We start from the raw sequence: 18,697 nt of genomic DNA, 5'->3' as shown, positions 1-18,697 counted from the left end.
TGTAATAAGCTTCTCCTGTAAATGTATGCACTTTAGTGTCATTCATAATATAATCGCAAATGCAGTAATGATTAAAATTTTATTTTTTGTAGTAAAATAATTATTAGGACATTTCAAAGCTGATTTTCTCTAGAGTCAAGAAACAGAAAATCATTTGTAACTAAATCATGGAGTTACCTAACTGTGTGTGTGTGTGAGAGAGATGTTACACAAAACCAAAACCAAAAAACTAGTAACACAGAGAATTAAAAAAGAGCCAAATAATTTTACCTCAAAAAGCAAAATGCAGATGGATAACTGCATATTCTCAACCAAATTAATGCCATCAAAATGCCTTTTGCTAAACCAAAAGAGAAGATATATTGAGATTATAAACTCAGTAGAATAAAGTATGACAAATATTTTCCTTTAAAATATTTGCCACAAATTATAATTTAAGCCTTTAAGAAAATTATTTTGGAAGTGTTTCCTTTGTTACTCAAAAGTTCTTCATTTATAGTTAGCCTTACTTCCCAATATAAGTTCTAGAAAAGTAACTTATACATATCTCATCTGCCATATGAAATTTTAAACAACTTTATGCTATATTCCTGCTCTATTACAATCCATTCACTAGTAGCTAAAGTGGTCTTTTAAAACCATGTATCAGATTATATCTTTCCCTTGTTAAGATACCCTCCAATGGTTTCCAACCAAATTTTAAACCAAACCCATCATCACCTACAAGATCCTGGACAACTTGACACCTGAGTTCCTCTCCATCTCAAGTCCTACCACCTTCACCTGAACCCGTCACTCTAGTTAATGGCCTTCATTTTGTACCTCATTACAAGAAGCTCATCTCCATCACTGGGTTTTTGTGCTAGCTGTTCCCTGTGCCTGACCACACATCTCTTTATGACTGGCTCCTTTTTGCTATGATGAGGCCTTTTTAATTGCTTTTTAATAGACCCCATCATAAGGCCTTCCTTGACCATCCAATCTAAAAGACCATGAGCCCTATCCTCCCTCACAGCACTTACAGCTATTTGGATTCATCCTGTTAATTTGTTTACTTATTCTCTCTCTCTCTAAAAAGTCCCTAGCCCCTGGGAACCACCACATCCAGAAGAATGATCCCCATGAGATTTTTTGATCTCCATGAGAGACAGTATTGACTGTCCTGTCCAGCACCATAGCCCTAGCACCCAGAACAGTGTCTGACACCCAGAAGACACTGAGAAATATTTATTGAATAAATGAATGAACATGTCTAACATATTACATTTATGGATGTTTTAATTGCCACATTTTTGGCTCTCTTTAAAAAAAATCAAGGACTATGGCATCCATCAGCTGCAGACACGCCTGGGTATGATTGCAAACAGTAGTGTCCTGATAGCAAAACCATCAGATTTTGCAAGACATTTGGAATAAAAAGGCCGTTCAGTGAAAGACACATTTTCAACATAAAAGTTTGTTTTGTTGTAATCTTCATATCATTCTCTGGTTTTTATCAAAGCCTCATTGGTTCCTCAAAACATTCAGCAAGGACTTCTCTCCCCTGGATGGGGCTTCAACTTTCCAATGACAGAAGAGAAGAGGAAGAACACTTACCAAAGGCTAAAAAAGTCCTGCACAGAATCTAGGCTATTTTTATTGCTCAATACCAAGTAACAGAGCTGCTAATTTTTTTAATTTGGAGTTTTTTAATTTACAGAGAAAAAATAGAACCCATTGAGGTTGAGGACAGGGGAAGGTAGGAGACTAAGGGCATTGTCAATGCTCTGGAAGGGAGAAGAGAAGCAAACTTTTTAAAATATACTGAAGCCAGCCTTCTTAGCAAATTGGCTCAAACAGCTTTAATCAGGCCTGTCAGTACAACAGAATACAAAAATAATCCTTTTAATCATGTTTATCTTTCTCTACAAATCACAACCAACTCAATGTCTCTGCACTGTCTTCCTGTCAGAGCTCTTCCTCATGAATCCTGACTTAAGTCTGAAGACATTTCAATGTTAACTAAAGTTTCAGTTGTAACATATGACATGAGTAGTGATGCTGAATGTAAATAATTACATTATTTGATCAATTATAAGCCTTATATGACTGTATCCTTAGGGTAAATCCTCTGAACATACAGACTCATAAATATTTTTATAAACATACAGACTTATAAATATTTTCCATGTCCAAGAAAATATACAACTGAAAATGTAATAAGGATTTAATGGCTTAACATCTGTAAAGTGCTGAGAGCACTGTCTGGCATATGGTAGGAGCTGTAGCTGAGTTTTTTTTGTAATTAATCAATTATTGCACTACAAAACAAAATTTCTAAGCAAGAACTTTACATTTAAAATGATCATCACAATTATAGTGTTAGAGTTCTAGTTCAAAGCTTCACATTTTTTTAAAAAATAAAACTTAAAGATAAAATCCTATGTGACATCCTATATCCACTTAAAATCCTATATGCACTTAATAACCATAGCTGCAAAGATGTTGTTTCATTTACTAATTTCATTTGTGGTTAAAAGATTCTCATGGATAAGCTGCATTTTCCTTGAACCTCTCCAAGCAGTCTAGAGGCACTGAAGGAACAAGAGTAGAAACATATGCCATTGTCTGTCACTAAGGAGCTCCCTAGCCATTTAAGGGATTAGAGAGTCAAAGAAACAAACTGAAAATTTCATGATTATAATATAGCATTAGAAGCTAGAAATAAATGTGGAATAAAATAATCAGAGCAGAGAAAACTATTACAAATGTAAATAAACAAAATTTCAGAAATGTAACTCCTCTAATAAACAGATCAGATTTGAATCAGTGTAATAATCTGTAGTAACATATCCTTAGATGATTTTTAGCCAGAAGTCATATATACATTTGACTACCCTTCATGCTAAACTATGCAATTTGGACATTTTATTTATGAAACATCAGACTTTCTACAAGCAATTTTGAAAGGAAAAATAGTTACTTAACCAACATTCATATAGAATGTTCTGATTTTCACTCTAAAAGCATTATTTCATAAACTGTATTTTAACTGTTTGCTTGTCTCTTTGTACTGTTTGGCATATAAAGGATCACTGAGTGAGTTGAATTGATTTAACTTGAATTTTTGGCAACCACATAAAACAAACCAAGAAGTCCAAGAGAAAGGCAACACTAAGGCTGTGGTTACATCTTAATGTCAATTCATACTCAAGGGAGGTATTGGAAACAAGGGCACTAATAGAGGTAAAACAAGTTATCCATTCATCTTTACAGCCAAATATAAAATGGCTTGCTAAAGAGACCATATGGAAATCCACATCAATCTAAAACTATCTAAATAAGCAGGATGGCTTTTGTGTTACCACCATTTAGCTTATACTGAAAAACCTAAAGTGGGCAATTTAGGAGAATGTCAATGGCACAGGGTGGAAATTACACCTAGACAGACTGCTGTCTTCTCTACCATCCAGGAAAGCTTTTAGCAAACTGTCTCCAGCATCCATATCCATAGATCAGCCTGCTATGAGCTTACAGAAATGAACTAAAAAAGCAAAGATCTCCTCTCAATGCTATGCATTTAGAACTGCTTGGATTTTTTTCTTGACTGAAAGCATTAATTCTTTCTACTCCTTGAAATGAGAAACAGTCCATCTTATCTGTCTTTGGACTTGCAGTGGAGAAAAGAATCACCACTCATCCTATAAGAGCATCAAAACCACCTCATGCTTTGAAAGTTTATGAAGACTGAAATTTTTTAAAGACTTTGGAATGTCAGGTAGTTAATTATTTGATTCAGAAATAGTATAAGAAAGAAATATTGAAATTGCCAATCACAAAAATACATCATTATAGAAGCACATAAAGATTAAACTATCAGAAACAAATTCTCTGTTCACTGCAATGAAGACAAGTACAGTACTAGAGATATATGTTACTAGTTTTGTGTTGCAATTTGGAAATAAGCTTTCATATTAGGAAATGAGGAGTAAGAAAGCATTCACATAGTTCTTTCTCTCTATATGCAGTTCTAGTCCAGCTTTTCCCCAAAGAGTGCATTTCTAATATAAGCAGACCCAAAGGATATTAGACGAACATTCTCAGAAGTTTCTTCCTAGTGTACAGGTCTTGGGCAATTACAAACCAAAATCCTCAAGCAGGACTGAAGGAGGAGCAGGCCATTTACAGGTGCTAAGGTCCAATTCCTAGGACTAGGAAGCAAATTTTTGGGACTAGGAAGAATTGATATACCTTCTAAACTGGAAATTTAACCATGTTCTTCCATTCATTGACTCATTTCTGATTAACTTCATACTTCTTAAATTAACAGAACTAAAGCAGCCAGCAGAATACAGGCCACAGAATATAAGAAAATTTGCTCTACACATGATTTTTTTTCAACGTCAGAATCTGGAGCCCAACCAAAAGGTATTGGTGGCATAACAAAGAGGAAAATCGAAGCTTTACTAGCTCTGTTTGAACATTATGATGATGCCATATTCCATTAATAAGAATGGCACTAAAAGTTTCTTGGACCATACCTATAATAGTAAATGCACAAAAAAATCCAGAATACTCAAAAACTCTATTCAATTATTGCAAAAATATTGCTTACCTTCTATAAGATAAAGAAGAATTCAAGGCAAAATGTTTTAAAGTGGAGAGGGAAAGGTGCTTTACATTTATATAAGAAGTAAATAATTCACCACAAAAATATTAAAAGATAGGAATCTTTAACCCCTAATGACATTATATTGAATAAAATCAAAATCCATTGGAAACCATTAGAAATACAAATATAAAATAACAAAACACAAGTGTAATGAAATTCCAAGTTCTCATATACATTATTTGACAAAACAATTAAAAAATAAGGAAATAGAATTCTATAATAATCTTGTTCTTATAGTTACATATTGAACTCTGTAACTTAAAAGAAAGGGAATGCAAATTCTTTTCAAATGTCCATGGAATATTTATAAAATCTGAGAGGAAGCTAATTTGGAAATAGTAGATAGTTTTAAACTAGAAAACTAATTTTTTAAACTGGAAAGGCTAATTTAAAAAGAAAATACAAATGTTATGCAAAATATTGGTAAAGTAAATACATATAAATATATATACATATAATTTTTGGATGTGTAATAAATGTGAATTAATAGAGAATATCTTTCATTATAAGAAAATTGTGAGCACAAAAATTTGCTCTCAAATTTATACTTTCAAGGAAATTGATTAAATTCTACTAAAAATATACCTATGTTGGCTCAAGAAAAAGCAGAAATTTCAAACCAACAACCAGAAAAACAAACCCTAAAACTACAAAAAAAACATTGAAATGATTAAACCATCACAAAACAGTTAACACCCAAGTTACTTATATTCTTCTAGTATTTAGAAAAAGAATTTTTAAGCTTTTTTACTAAGAATTTCTTTCTTTTAAACTAGTATACTTCTAGTATTGAAAGCAGGATTATATACAAGAAGGAAATTATAAGCCAATCAACTTTTCTTAAACAAAAATATGCATGAAAGATTTCTCCAAAAAAATACACAAATGTCCAACAAGCACATGAAAAGATGCCCAACATCATTAGTCTTCAAGGAAATACAAATCAAAACTACAATGAGTTACCACTGGACATTCATTAAAATAGCCATAATAAAAAAAAAATTTTAAGAAAATAATAAATGTGACAAAAATGTGGAGAGATTAGGAACCTCATACATTGCTGATAGGAAAGTAAAATTATGCGATTGTGGAATGCATATTATTCATTGTGGAATGAATTACTCAACTACAAAAAGGAATGATGTACTGAGACATGCCACTACATCAAAGAACCTTGAAAACACTATGCTAAGTGAAAGAAGCCAGACACAAAAAGCCACATATTGTAAGATTCCATTTATATGAAAATATCCAGAATAGGTGAATCCATTGAGTCAGACAGCAGATTGGTGGTTGCTAGGGGTCACAGAGTGGAAAGTGAGGAATGACTACTTAATGATGGTAAAAAGAAAACCACAGGCCCAAAATGGTGTCACTTCTATTAGACCAAGTCACCAAACCAGAGCTTAATACCTGACCCAAGGGCAGTTTCAACCTTGCCGAGAAACACAAGCAGGCAGGAATTTTGCGATCAGCACCATTGAGGTAATCTGCCACATGAGCCCTCTCCATTCCCCCCACCAAAAAGAAGATGATAAAACCCTCTGGTCTTCCCCCTAAGGGAAAGTGACCTGGCCTGACCCAATTCCTTTTTTCCTTTGGCTCGTAACTTCTTGCCCCACCCTCCTTCCTATAAAAAATTTTGTACAGCTCCTGGAAGCATTTCTCTACTTGCTAGGTGGGATGTTAACTAATTCATGAATTGCATAATAAAGCTAATTAGATCTTCAGATTTACAAGTTGAATTTTGGTTTTTAACAATGGATATGGGGTTTCCTTTTTGGGGTGATAAAAATGTTTTGGACAAGTTGGCGATGATGATTACACAACACTGTGAATGTACTAAATGTTGTAGAACTGTACCCTTTAAAATGGTTATATTCAAAATATAACTTCAATAATAGTAAAGATAGGTGTTGATTATGAGTGAAAGGGAATGCTCTAGATGGTAATTGATAAACTGAACCTTTTCTAAGGAAAAGGTAAAGATGACAAATATACAAAAGTTACAGATCAATAGGATGAAATAAGATGTCCAGAAAGATCCAAACACACTTAAAAATATTATACATAATAAAGGTAGGAATCTGAACAGTTGCAGAAAGATCATTCAACAAATGATTTGGGACAACTAGCTAACCATTCAAAGGAAAATTCATATTATTAACTTGCAAACTTAACCAAAATATGCTATAAATGCATTAAAAACTTAAATACAAAAAATGGAAAACCAAAAGTGCTAGAAGAAAAAACAGATAAATACCAATATTATTTTAGCCTAAGAAAAGTACTTAACATGAAACAGAAAGTGGTAATCACAAAAGAAATTACTGATCCATTCACTACTTTTGTAAATTAAAATACTAATTTAAAAGGCTAGTAATGAACTTGGAAAAACAATTTCTTTTATAACCATTTATTTTATAATTATTACCATTATCTGTTCTCTGTTATCCAAAGAGTTCTTGAAAATCATTTGCAGATACCCACACATTCACAAAATAAAGGAGAAAATTCCCAATAATAAAAGAAAAAAAAATTTACTCTACTAAACTTCTATGAGTTAGAAGTTGGAAAAGAGAGCAGAGAGAACCTGGATAAAACGAAGGATCTGGAAAGCAAGCTGCCTAGAATTTGCCTCACAAATATTTTCCCAAGTCGTGTCTCTGTCTTTATGCTTTACCATCTATCCAGAGGGGCACCCAAACTTTTGCTCAGCCAAAAGAATAAATCAATGAGTAAATTAAAAGTAAAGTATAAATTATTTTTTATTTTCTTCATTTCTATTATTAATGTTCACAGCAATTTTTCTCTATTTTCAATCTTTTCTAGCACTTTCTGAAGCTAAATCCTTAGAAAAAGTTGGTGCTTTTGTAATTCATTTCACCAACATGTATTTGTCTTCCATATCCTGGGTGACTTCCCTTATCAAATGGTAATATGAAATACTAGTGTGAATTATTATTTTTATTAGCTCATTTAATTTTTCTACTACTCATGTTTCATTACTTGAAAATTCTTCTAGCTTTTGATAGTAATTTATTGCGACCTGCTATATTCTAATCATGTTCAAGCCTGCACCAAATACTAGTTTCTTATTCATACATTTTTTATATGCCTCTAGGAATTATATACATTATTATCTCTTTTCTCCTTGGTTTTCACAGTTTATATTACTTGACTTAGGGTAACATTTATTTGCATTAATTTTCCTTCCAAATGTGCTACCAAATGTTTTCATTTTATAAGTTATCAAAAATAATCTCATCCATAAACATTCACAACAGAATACCTATTATTCTACTATAACAGAAAATATCAAATATCTTCATATTTCAATTTTCTCAGTTTCAGCACATGGTAGGTGATCAGCAAAATTTGTCAAAAAATACTCATCAACTATGTAAGTAATTACTTGTGGACCACCAAATCAGAAGTAACAGCTCCCTACTATAGAACCCAATATTCATTTAATAACTAATTAAAAAGCACCATTGATCACCTCATTGACCAGATTATTGACTGGTAGCATTAACATTTAGTAGTTACAGCAACAATAATAATAGTATAATAACTGAAGCATGTGGCACTTAAGTTATGTCAGACTGTATTTTAGTTTTCATATATTGATTTATTTCACCCTCACAACAAACCAGTTAGTCAGGTACTATTACTACACCTATTTTACATATGAAGTTATTGAGGCACCAAGTGGTTTTGGTCACACAGCCAAGAAGTGGAAGAAACAGGACTTGAACCCAGACTCAATTACTTGACTATATTGCCTCTCCAAAAGCTAATATCTTAGCCCTAAGAGTACCTTTTACTACAACTAAGTTATAAGGTCTTTGAGGAAAGATCTGTATTTTTTATGTCCTGGAACCAGTCACAACCCCACTATAGTGCTTTATACAAAACGGTCTCAACAATTTTTTGCTAGTTTTAACCTGATTCCAATAATTTATAAATTAACACTTTCTAAATTATTATAATTATAAATTGTTTGACTATTTAATTTGAGTAAGGTGCAAAAGATTAGCAGGCAACATCTTACTTTGGGGAAGACAATGAAACAAGGAGCAATAATCTGAAACTTAAATGGAAATGTCCAAAGAAGTTTCCTGAAGCTCTGAGCTCCCTCGGTTCCTTTCCACTACACCCGAACCTTAACAGAGGAGAAAATGCAAAACACGTGAACTAAACACAGATGATTATTTCTAATTGAGGTGGTGAGTATCAGTAACAGCCATAGGATTTTTCAGGAATATCTGGAATTTGCTGAGCATTTACTGTGTGCCAATCACTGTTGTGAGATGTAGAGAAGTCAAATCATTTTTTTCTAATAGTACTTTTAAGTATTATTATTATAATCAGTTCACAGCTGTGTAAAATTGGCTTAGCTTAACTCCAGTTCACAGCTAAGAAGTAGTGGGGCTGGGACAGTGTCCCCTGCTTGTACTTGTAACTACAGTATTCCACAGGGAAGGCGTGATTTGACACAGTGCATAAGAAGCCAAAATAAATCCTTTTCCATAATCCACCTGTCTCTGTCTCCTTCACACCACACCATAGCCACACTCCATTTTGGCATTCACAGTCTGACTTTTTTCTTCTGGGGATTCAACAGCTTAGGAAGAGTGAGAAAAATCATCTCTCTGTCTATTTAAAGCCACAATTGCATCCACTCCTCTGGGTATTATCATCCTTACATCCAGGACAGAGGACAGAGAGAATGACAAGTTTACCCAAGCTTTCAAAGGTAATATTGGTAAATATCAAAAGACAAGTATGTCCTCTTGGATGAGGTCCTCTCTGAAGACAGATAAATGGCATTGTCTTACCAGGTAAAAGTCAGTGTGGCTATAAATGCCTTCCAAAGCAAATATAACTGGAATGCATCTTAGATATCTCCTCTAAGTATTGGACTAGGCAAATAAAGCTAACACTGGCAACCCAGATTTGGGGCACATCTACATCTTGAATTGTTCTTCAAAGGTTTGGAGGCTTACTAAAAACTCCAAGACACATTACACCCTAAGATTTTTATATCCATGAAGGTATAAATTTAATCCAAATGTTTCCAATTCTTGTACACTTGAATCACTCAAGTAATGTTTTGTAAGTGCCATCTCAATGTCTATGATACTTTTGGGCATTTTATAAATCTTTCTTCTAAAACACATTTAGTCTTGTTTCACCCAGAGTAAATGAACTTAAAACACCAAAGTATTCCAGACCACCGTGCACATCTAAAGCAACAGATTTTTGGGTAAATTCTCAACTTTGCAGTGTCTTTTTTTTCATTCATTGACCTTTGCTGGGGCAATTTTACACCAGATACTTCTATGGAGGGAGATGATATGCTCAAATTAGCTCAATTCCAATGGCCTACACATAGTACAATGTATTTATCAACCCACACTGTAAACTGAATGTGTGCTATATTTTACATTTGGATCATGTATGAACAAATGGACTTCTGGAATATTGTCCTAAGCTCAACTCTGCAGGAAACAGACTTTGAGACAGAGATTTCTGGGGTGGGCAAGGAGAGAGAGAAGCAGAGTTACAGTGCAGGAGAGGAAAGGCCTCGGCAAGCTCTGAAGCATGGCTCACTCTTCAGAAGTGCCCCGAAGGAGGAAAGGAAATAAGCGCTTTGTAGCCTCACGTCCACCTGTCACTGTGCACAGAATAACCAAAAAGGGGAGGCACAACGATGGGCATGGCAGCTCCCTTTGCTGACAGAAATTTCCCCAAGAGCAAGACACCCTCAAAAAGGCAACTGGCTGGGACACCACGGTGTCCACATAGACCTATTGGAGTTTTCTGAGAATTAATCCTCAGTGGATATAAAACCTATCCAATCTTTCACTTCGATGAGCAATACAAATTAAGCCATGTATCCACTTAGTGAACTGGTAAAGATTTGAGGTAAACAAGCCCATTTTATAGAAAAATTTCAACATGTACCACAGAGATTTCACTTATGATAATAAGTGACCAATGACTGTAGGCCTTTACACAAATAAATTTTTCTTCTCTTGTCTCCTTATATAACCCCTTAAAGAAAAAACATCAATAAAATATAAATACATTTTGGAGAAAATAATGTGTGCCTGTAGAGAGAAAGGCAGTGTGAACAATGGGGCAAAACTTTGAACAAGTTTTATCACCTAATTTTTTACTTTGCTTTTAATATTTCTCCTTCAGTACTTGGTTCCTTAGTTCATACATTCAACAAACATTGGTTTACAGCCTACTGCTTGTAGAAACTAAAACACAAACCAGTCATGTAGAACCTATCCAATCAAGGGCCACCGGGAGTAACAGAGGAAACTGCCATGTAAACAAATCATTGTAATATCATCAGAATGAAATAATAATACCACTCCAAGTTCATCCATGAAATTCCTCTGGATACTGACAAAATTTGTAAATTCTAGCACCAGATTCAAACTGTAGAATATGTAGGATTCTTCAGGACTGAATTTATAAATAATACTCATGGGGAACCTTTAAACACACTTTCTCCCTTTCAGGCCAATCCAATCCCAATTCAAATGATTAGAAGTACCCAAAAGGCTTACTAACTGAGCCTTGACCCCATCAGTAGAGCGGGTCCAATGTGGAAATGAGTACCATCACCCACTAAGCACTCTTTTACATGAGATTTATTAAGCAAATATTTGTTGAACCCAACTATGTGCCAGCTATTGCTCTAGGAGCTGAGGATATAGCAAAAAACAAGGTCTCTTCCCTCAAGGAGCTGACGTGCTGGAGGCAGAAGCCAAACAACAACTAAATAAAGACATGTCCTGTGTTATCAGAAACCGGTAAGTGCTATGGGAGAAATAAAGAAAAAGAAAGGAAGTGAGAATGAAAAGGGTACTTTTTAAGGTAGCCTAGATAGAAGAGGTGATATTTAAGAGAGAGGAAGGGAGAGAGCCACGCGGATGTCAGGAGGAAAATGCTGCGGGCAAGAGCGGACCAAGGCTCAGGGACAGGAATGTGCTCCCAAATCTAGAATCACTCCTCCGCCAGCTACTGTCATTAACCTCATGCCACTGACTCCATGCCCACCCAAAAGCAAACACAGCCTAAATTCCCATAATGTGAACTACATTAACATGTCTCTAAAATACACTTTTTCTGCTAGATGTGAATTTTGAGTTGCAAGTGCCTGAATTTTGTAGAAACAGAACCCAAGTATCATCAGTTCTTTATCCAGACAACATCATTGCTGCTTCCATATTCCAAATGAGAGAGCACTCCCACTTCACAAAGGACAGCAGCTGAAACAATTTATGACAATAATGCCTCTAAAATCAGCAGCAATCTAAGAATAACACGAAGACCAACTTTCCAAGATCTGACGTAAGACTATGAGTCCATTTTTTTTTAATACTATGAGACCCACTAGAAGCTCTTGTATTTGGTACAATTAGATTCAACTGTCAGTTGGATAATTAATGTTTTTAATTGGGGAAATAATTTACACATGTACACATTATGTATGTATATGTTTATATATTTTCCACATCCTCTTTTCACTCGAAATATGCAAATGTACATCCATTCACCATCTTTTTGGTGTGGGAACAATTGCACAAGACACACAGATTTCCATTAAACACCTTTTAAATATGATCATGAGAGCCAGCCTTTCAAAGAAAACAATTTTCACTAATAGCCAAATATGAATTCTTTGCTCCATCATCTGCCATGAGCCTTCTAAGGCCTGGTCATTATGATGCCAATACCTTTAGTAAGTCAAAGTTCAGATACCTACCCAATTCTCTGATTTTTATCTGACAAATATCTTAATGACCAAATGTTTAACTATATTGACTAGAAATACTAGCATAAGAATAGTAACCTTAGAAAAATCAAATTCAAATGTTATGTATACAAGAGAACACCTTTCTTGGGTAAACTCACCTACATACGAAATCATTTTGCTCTTCATGCTCTTTATACTTTTTTTCCCAATTCAAAATGATTCTCTCTCCTTGGAGAAGGTAAGCAAATGTACGGCTTTCTAGTAAAAGATCGTTGAAGTTTAATAGTATCATAAGACTACAGTTGCTAATTTAGCAAATAGATTAAAAATTACCTTTTGGTTTCCATATTGGCTTAATTAACTCTTACCTACAAAACTCAGAATCCACCTTCTGGTCAATCATTTGCAATCTCTTGATATTCATACTACTTAAGTTACATTCAGCTAGTCAACAAGTATTTATTGCTCTGCCAAATTGGCAAAAAAAAAGCAGAGCAATAATAATAATAAGTTCCTTTTAGGGTTACATTGTCTAGAAATGGAACGGGAAAAAGAATCATTACCTGTATAAAAACAAAAACACAGACTATTAAGAAAATGTTACTTAAAAGTGCTGGTAAATATCCTCTTTCCCCTCACCATAGAAATATCAAAAGAATGCCTTCAAGATTTATTTATTAAGTTAAAGTGATTAAGATGCACACAACTTTATAATTATTATTTGATGCCCGAAGGTTTTTGTTTTAACTTGTTGCTAAGTTAATTGAATTGTAAGCTAATAAGTGCCTATTGTAGTTTCCTGCATCTTTCAGTCGGAGTGGTAATTAAATGAATTTATATGAGTTAACTGTGTTTAAAACTATAAAATTCAGATAATATCAAATTTTTAAAGTCAAATTATCTCTTAAACTAGTATTATGACTGTACTACATTTCTAAATCTCATTTCCTAAAAACACACACACATTTCCCCCTTTGAAAAATAACCCATTAAAAAAAATTTTTTAAATAATAATAATAATAAAGGGAGAAATGTGGGATCCACATATAAATCAAGTATAAAAATCAAACGAATATTCATATCTGACCTGATTGTTTATAGTTCATAATGCATGATCAAAACCGAAAGTTTCTGTGATGACTGCCCTTGTACTGTCCACCATGTAAGAACTTATTCACTATGTAAGAATTTGTTCACCATGTAAGAACTTGTTCGTTATGCTTCAGAAGATTGGCGACTGATGAGAATTAGGCTTGAGATGGATTAATAATTGTGCATTGAGCATTGACTCCCCTATACAGAATTTTATTGTTGTTAACAACCATTTGATCAATAAATATAAGAGATGCCCTCTCAAAACAAAAAATATATATATAAGCTGTTTGTGAGCATCACTATGATTTGAAAATAAGTCAAATGTTAGCTTCTCTAGGACTTATTGTGTAGCTTTGCATGTTTGTGCATTTTACATACATAAGTACACACATTTTACAAATGTGATTGTATGAGAGAGAACATTAAAATATAATCATGTGTCAAAAAAAAAATAACCACCACGGGGGATTTTTAGGGCAATGAAACCGTTCTGTAGGATACTGTAATGGTGGACACATCAATATACATTGTCAAAACCCACACAATGTACAATATTAAGAGAGAACCCTAATGTAAGCTACAGACTTCAGCTGCTAACAACCTAGCAGTATTGGCTTATCAGCTATAATAAATGTACCAAACCAATGTAAGATGTTAATAATAAGGATGACGGAAGAGTGGCAGGAGACAGGCAGGGGCAGAGTGAACTCTGTGCTTTCCACTCAGTCTTCTGTAAACCTAAAACTACTCAAGAAAAATAAAGTACTAAAAAGAAAGAGGAAGAGATAATTCAAACACGATCATCTTCCCTTTATATTGACTAAACTCAATCATCAAATTAGCAAAGCACCCCTATTGTTATCTGCTACTAACTTGTATAGTTTCAGAAATGATGCCACCATCGATAGGTTTTGATGCAATAAACCCTGTCAAGCACAAACACCAACATCCGTATTTCTCATTCCCTCTTTTAGTGTATGCACCTGTACCTCTGTTCCTGTTTGAGGCTTGAAAATGACAGTGAACACAGGTCAAAGAATGTATACATTTGTTCATTCAAATTATAAACCCAACAGTTCATAACTATCAATCATAGAGAGATCAGACACACGGTATAAACTAGAGCACTGACCTGGAAGCCATTATCATTATAGTGGGAATATACAGCCATGGGAATGAGAAGCTTGGTTTTAGAGGTATTTTTAAAACTAAGAAGCTTTTAAAACAGAGGGTAAAGAATGACGCTCAGCCATTAACATCGATACAGTTTCTCCTAGGCATTAGGGGGAAATATTGCAACTGAGATATTAGTGTTGGGTATTATTCTGGCATCATCAAGCCCATGTTTTTTACTAGGGTTCCATTTAGAGCTGTCTGATGGCCTCAACCTAATGCCCAGCTACTTGTGCCCAGACCACAAAAGTTATAAATACTTTAGCCAGAACTTGCCATGAAGAGCTAAGACTCCACAAGAGAAACCAGGGTTGCCAAGAATGCTTGGAACGAAGTATCAGTCCATCAACCTATCTATGGTATTCTTATTATACCTCTAACACAGAAACAATTTGCACACTAAGAAGCATTTTAGAAGTATTGATACATTGGTGTCATAAGTGTATCAGTAATTCATCCTTCAATAGAACATAGACCTCAGAAAATGTTTCACAAAAATAAAATTATGTTTCCACTAGGAAATCTGTTCAAAATGGGAATGAAATTGTAATATCTATTGTAACAAGGAAGGAAACAAAAGATTCAGGGAGAAAAATCATAAATTCAAGTTATCCATGGCAAAAGTGAAATTTAGCTACCTTCCAGTCTTACAGTCTCTCAACTATCACTCTTATTTCTCAAACACCAGAACTAAGCAGAATTTAAAAAGTGGCTCCTAACAAACAAAAACCAAAGCACCTCAGTTGTCCAGATTATCTGTTTCTCACTGAGTTTGCTGTTTGTCTTCAGGTATTCCCCTGAACTATGACCTGCATTTAAAATTTTTCTTTAAATATTTTCAGCTACCTCTTCTCTTACTTTCTTTGTATTCCCTTTCTAATCGCCAAATTAATTTCAACTCTACTCATATTCAGCTTTAATTTTGAAAAGGTACTCTACTTCAAAGTTGAAGAAAAAAGAAGCACTGTTCTGAGGAAATTCCCTTTCTTGAGTGGCATAAATTAAACTTTTCAAAAATGAATATGGAAGTGATTCCAAGTATTGGCAGAACTGTTCTTCACTCTTCAGATTCAAAAAACTGTACTCTGAGCACAGATCAGATCCCTGCTTGGGTTCACTTAAGGCTTCCCAAACTGACAATAAGCAGGCCTCAAAACCTTGACTTGCCACTGACAGACTCAGCCTAGCCTCCCCTCGGTTGGGTCCCTAGGACTGATTCAGGAGCATCATGAAAAAAATATTTAAATGATGCAACAATTCAAGAAGCTAAATTCAAATTATGAGGAAATAATATGAATGGAAATAAAGAGATATTCAAAAAGTAGAAATGCTTTTGTAGGATCCCTCTGCAGCAGCAGCTCTCACAGATTTTCTGTGCCTCAGGGTGAGTAGGATTATTTGTTAGAACCCCACTGGCAACCATTCCCAGAAATGGGCCTGCTGGAGGCCCAGGAAAACTACATTAGTAACAAGCACCTTCTTACTACCATGCAAGGTATGACCACGACCTTTGTGTTACATCTACCTTTGTCTGATCCCTTAGCCTCACCTCTACCTCTGTATCACCTGGATTACTATCTCTGGATACCAGCCTGCCTCCCCATTGATACAGAAAAAGAAATGAAAACAATCTTTGCTGCCATCAGTAGCTATGTACAGAAGGATTTTTGTTTTCCCTTTCATGGCATGTTGTCACTCTTCCCACCATAAGGTAAAATGCTGAAGGGTGTTAAGGTCATACTTTCTCATCACAAGTACTTTTTTCTCCTACCTAGAAGTAATATAAATCATTCGTGTTTGTTCCTGATTCCTTAACCTTAGTCTTCACTTGCAAATAAAAACATCAAGCTGTCAAATATAGTGGCTGGTCATTACATTTTTTTTGTAAAGGAATGAAGTCATAAGGGAAGACCCTGGCTCTCCTGCTAACCATACCTGTCCTACACTACTGGCATTGTTCCTGGGTTATGAACTAGTGATTGCTTCACCTGAAGAACTCAGCTATCTCAACTCATCACCACTCTTTGCAAGCTGAGATCTGGGCATTGTGTGTAGAATAACCTGGTAGGCAATATGCCTCTTCCATATGTTAACAGTCTATATGACTTCCTATCAAGACTTCCTGGAGTCCATGCCAATACTGTACTACAGTTGGCCATTTTTCCCCCACATTTTAGAAACTAATCATATTCAGTATATTAAAACTATGTTACTTCTGTTAAAATTACTTTATACTGCATTGCAAGTAGATAACACTACAGTTAGAATTATTTAGCAAGACTATCTTTCAACTCAAGGCTTGTGGGGAAAAAACCCTGTGTGTCCTGAATAGCTTAATTCTAAGCCAGAGCTGAGTACTGAAATAAATTTTGAGTAGAAGTAAACTCCAGCATTTAAAAGATTGAATAGTGTTGCCCATCAAGGCTAACAAGTTTGAGAAAGCCAACAAACCTTGTATTGACCATGGGAAAATGGCAGAAAGCAGAAATTGTCAAAATGTTAGGCTCTTACCAGAAATGGACTCCAGCAAATGCAGGAGACACACATTATAGCCAGGAGCTGGATGACCATTTCGAAATGATGAGACCTGCCTTGTCTGTGCTGCTGACTTTTAAATTTAACTCTTAAAAGTGTAATTCCTGTGATGGCATTGCACAAGAGTGAAACACCAAGGGCTAAGAGCCCCAGGAAAGAAAAAAGTAAAAGATAAAACCTATCTTCCCAGTCTTTGATGTGTTCTGTTTTGTAGAAACACCAGGTCCTCGACGCTTGAATTTTATAGCCTCGATGCCCAAGGATAGGCAACAAAGCTATGAAAACAGCAAACAAGCACACGCTACTCAACATCATTTTCACATGTCTGGATGTAATTTTCGTAGAATGAAATATTGGTTTGGTGACTCCAATACATCGTTCAATGGCCATCACACTGCCTAGAAAAAGTGGGCACAGACCAGAGAATACCATGCAGATACCAAAAATACTGCAAAGGATGTTTGACTGGTCAAAGCGGATCCAGTCTTTATCAGAAGCATATACAAAGACTGCTATAGCTCCATTGATGAGGTGGCCAAAAAAGTCTGTGATAACCAGAGCACTAGCCAAAAGCAGAAACGATGCCTTGGACTTCTGTCTAAATCTCTGATATGCCTTCATGAGTATAGCAATGGCAAGGCTGTTTGATAAGATTCCCACTGTCATGAAGATGATTGAAAAAAATACTGAAAGCCGGTTTTCCGTCTGGCAAGTTGTATTTGAAAGGATCCCAGCTGCAGGAGACACTGGCTGTTTGGAATTGTTCACAGACATTGTTGTGGAGATAAAAGACGGCCACTCAAGTCATCTCTCTCTCAAAACAGTGCAGGTTTGCAGTCCGGACATCTGTAGCATAAAGACAGAGGAAGTATGAGCACTGGATAACTGCTCATCTGACATTTAAGACGGAAGCACCCAGCACCCTGTGGTGGGAATCAGATTTATCTGGCCTATCATAAGCAAGGTTGCATCATACAGAAGGCAACACACATGTGCCTGTGGTTCCACATTTCATTTTTCAGATAAAGAAGCTGCCAAAAATCTAGACCCCGTGGCAAACCTCTGTGACCCCTCTGCAAATGGACACCTCCTCGTTCTCCTCCTCCTGACACTTCACTGAGACCTTAAAACTTTTAAGATTTACAAAATCACTAACAAGATTAGACTTAAGCCCAATAAAGTTTTTAAAGCATGTCTATTTAAATAACTAGATCAACTTGCAGAGTTTCTTTTTTCTCTGATGGGCTTTGTCCCCAAATTGCATATTATTCCTTAGGTGAACTACCTGTTGGTCAAGCAGACAAAACATCCTCCAAACTTTTGGTGGAAGAGTGGCCCGACAAACTCACTGACGTTAAATAGGGCTTCTCTGAATTCGTTCTAAAATTTGATTAGATCAAATAATAGCAAACCATGCCCATCAAGTGATCTGTGGAAAGCATAGTGCTGAGTTTCTAACAAGG

General features: G+C 35.2%; 1 protein-coding gene across 3 annotated transcripts in view; it reads right to left on the bottom strand.

The window, feature by feature from the left end:
• Positions 1-18,697, bottom strand: part of PTGFR (prostaglandin F receptor) — a 55,952-nt gene that overhangs the window by 33,814 nt on the left and 3,441 nt on the right. For all 3 annotated transcript variants that reach the window (XM_073234176.1, XM_017672405.3, XM_073234177.1), the window contains one exon: positions 17,211-18,080. In XM_073234176.1, coding sequence (XP_073090277.1) covers positions 17,211-18,008 — 798 coding nt within the window. In that variant the 5' untranslated portion in view covers positions 18,009-18,080. The remainder of the gene's footprint in view (positions 1-17,210; positions 18,081-18,697) is intronic.

This window comes from Manis javanica, chromosome 4 (genome assembly GCF_040802235.1).
Source record: "Manis javanica isolate MJ-LG chromosome 4, MJ_LKY, whole genome shotgun sequence".
NCBI classification, from domain to species: Eukaryota; Metazoa; Chordata; class Mammalia; order Pholidota; family Manidae; genus Manis; species Manis javanica.
This window is presented reverse-complemented; position numbering and strand designations above follow the sequence as displayed.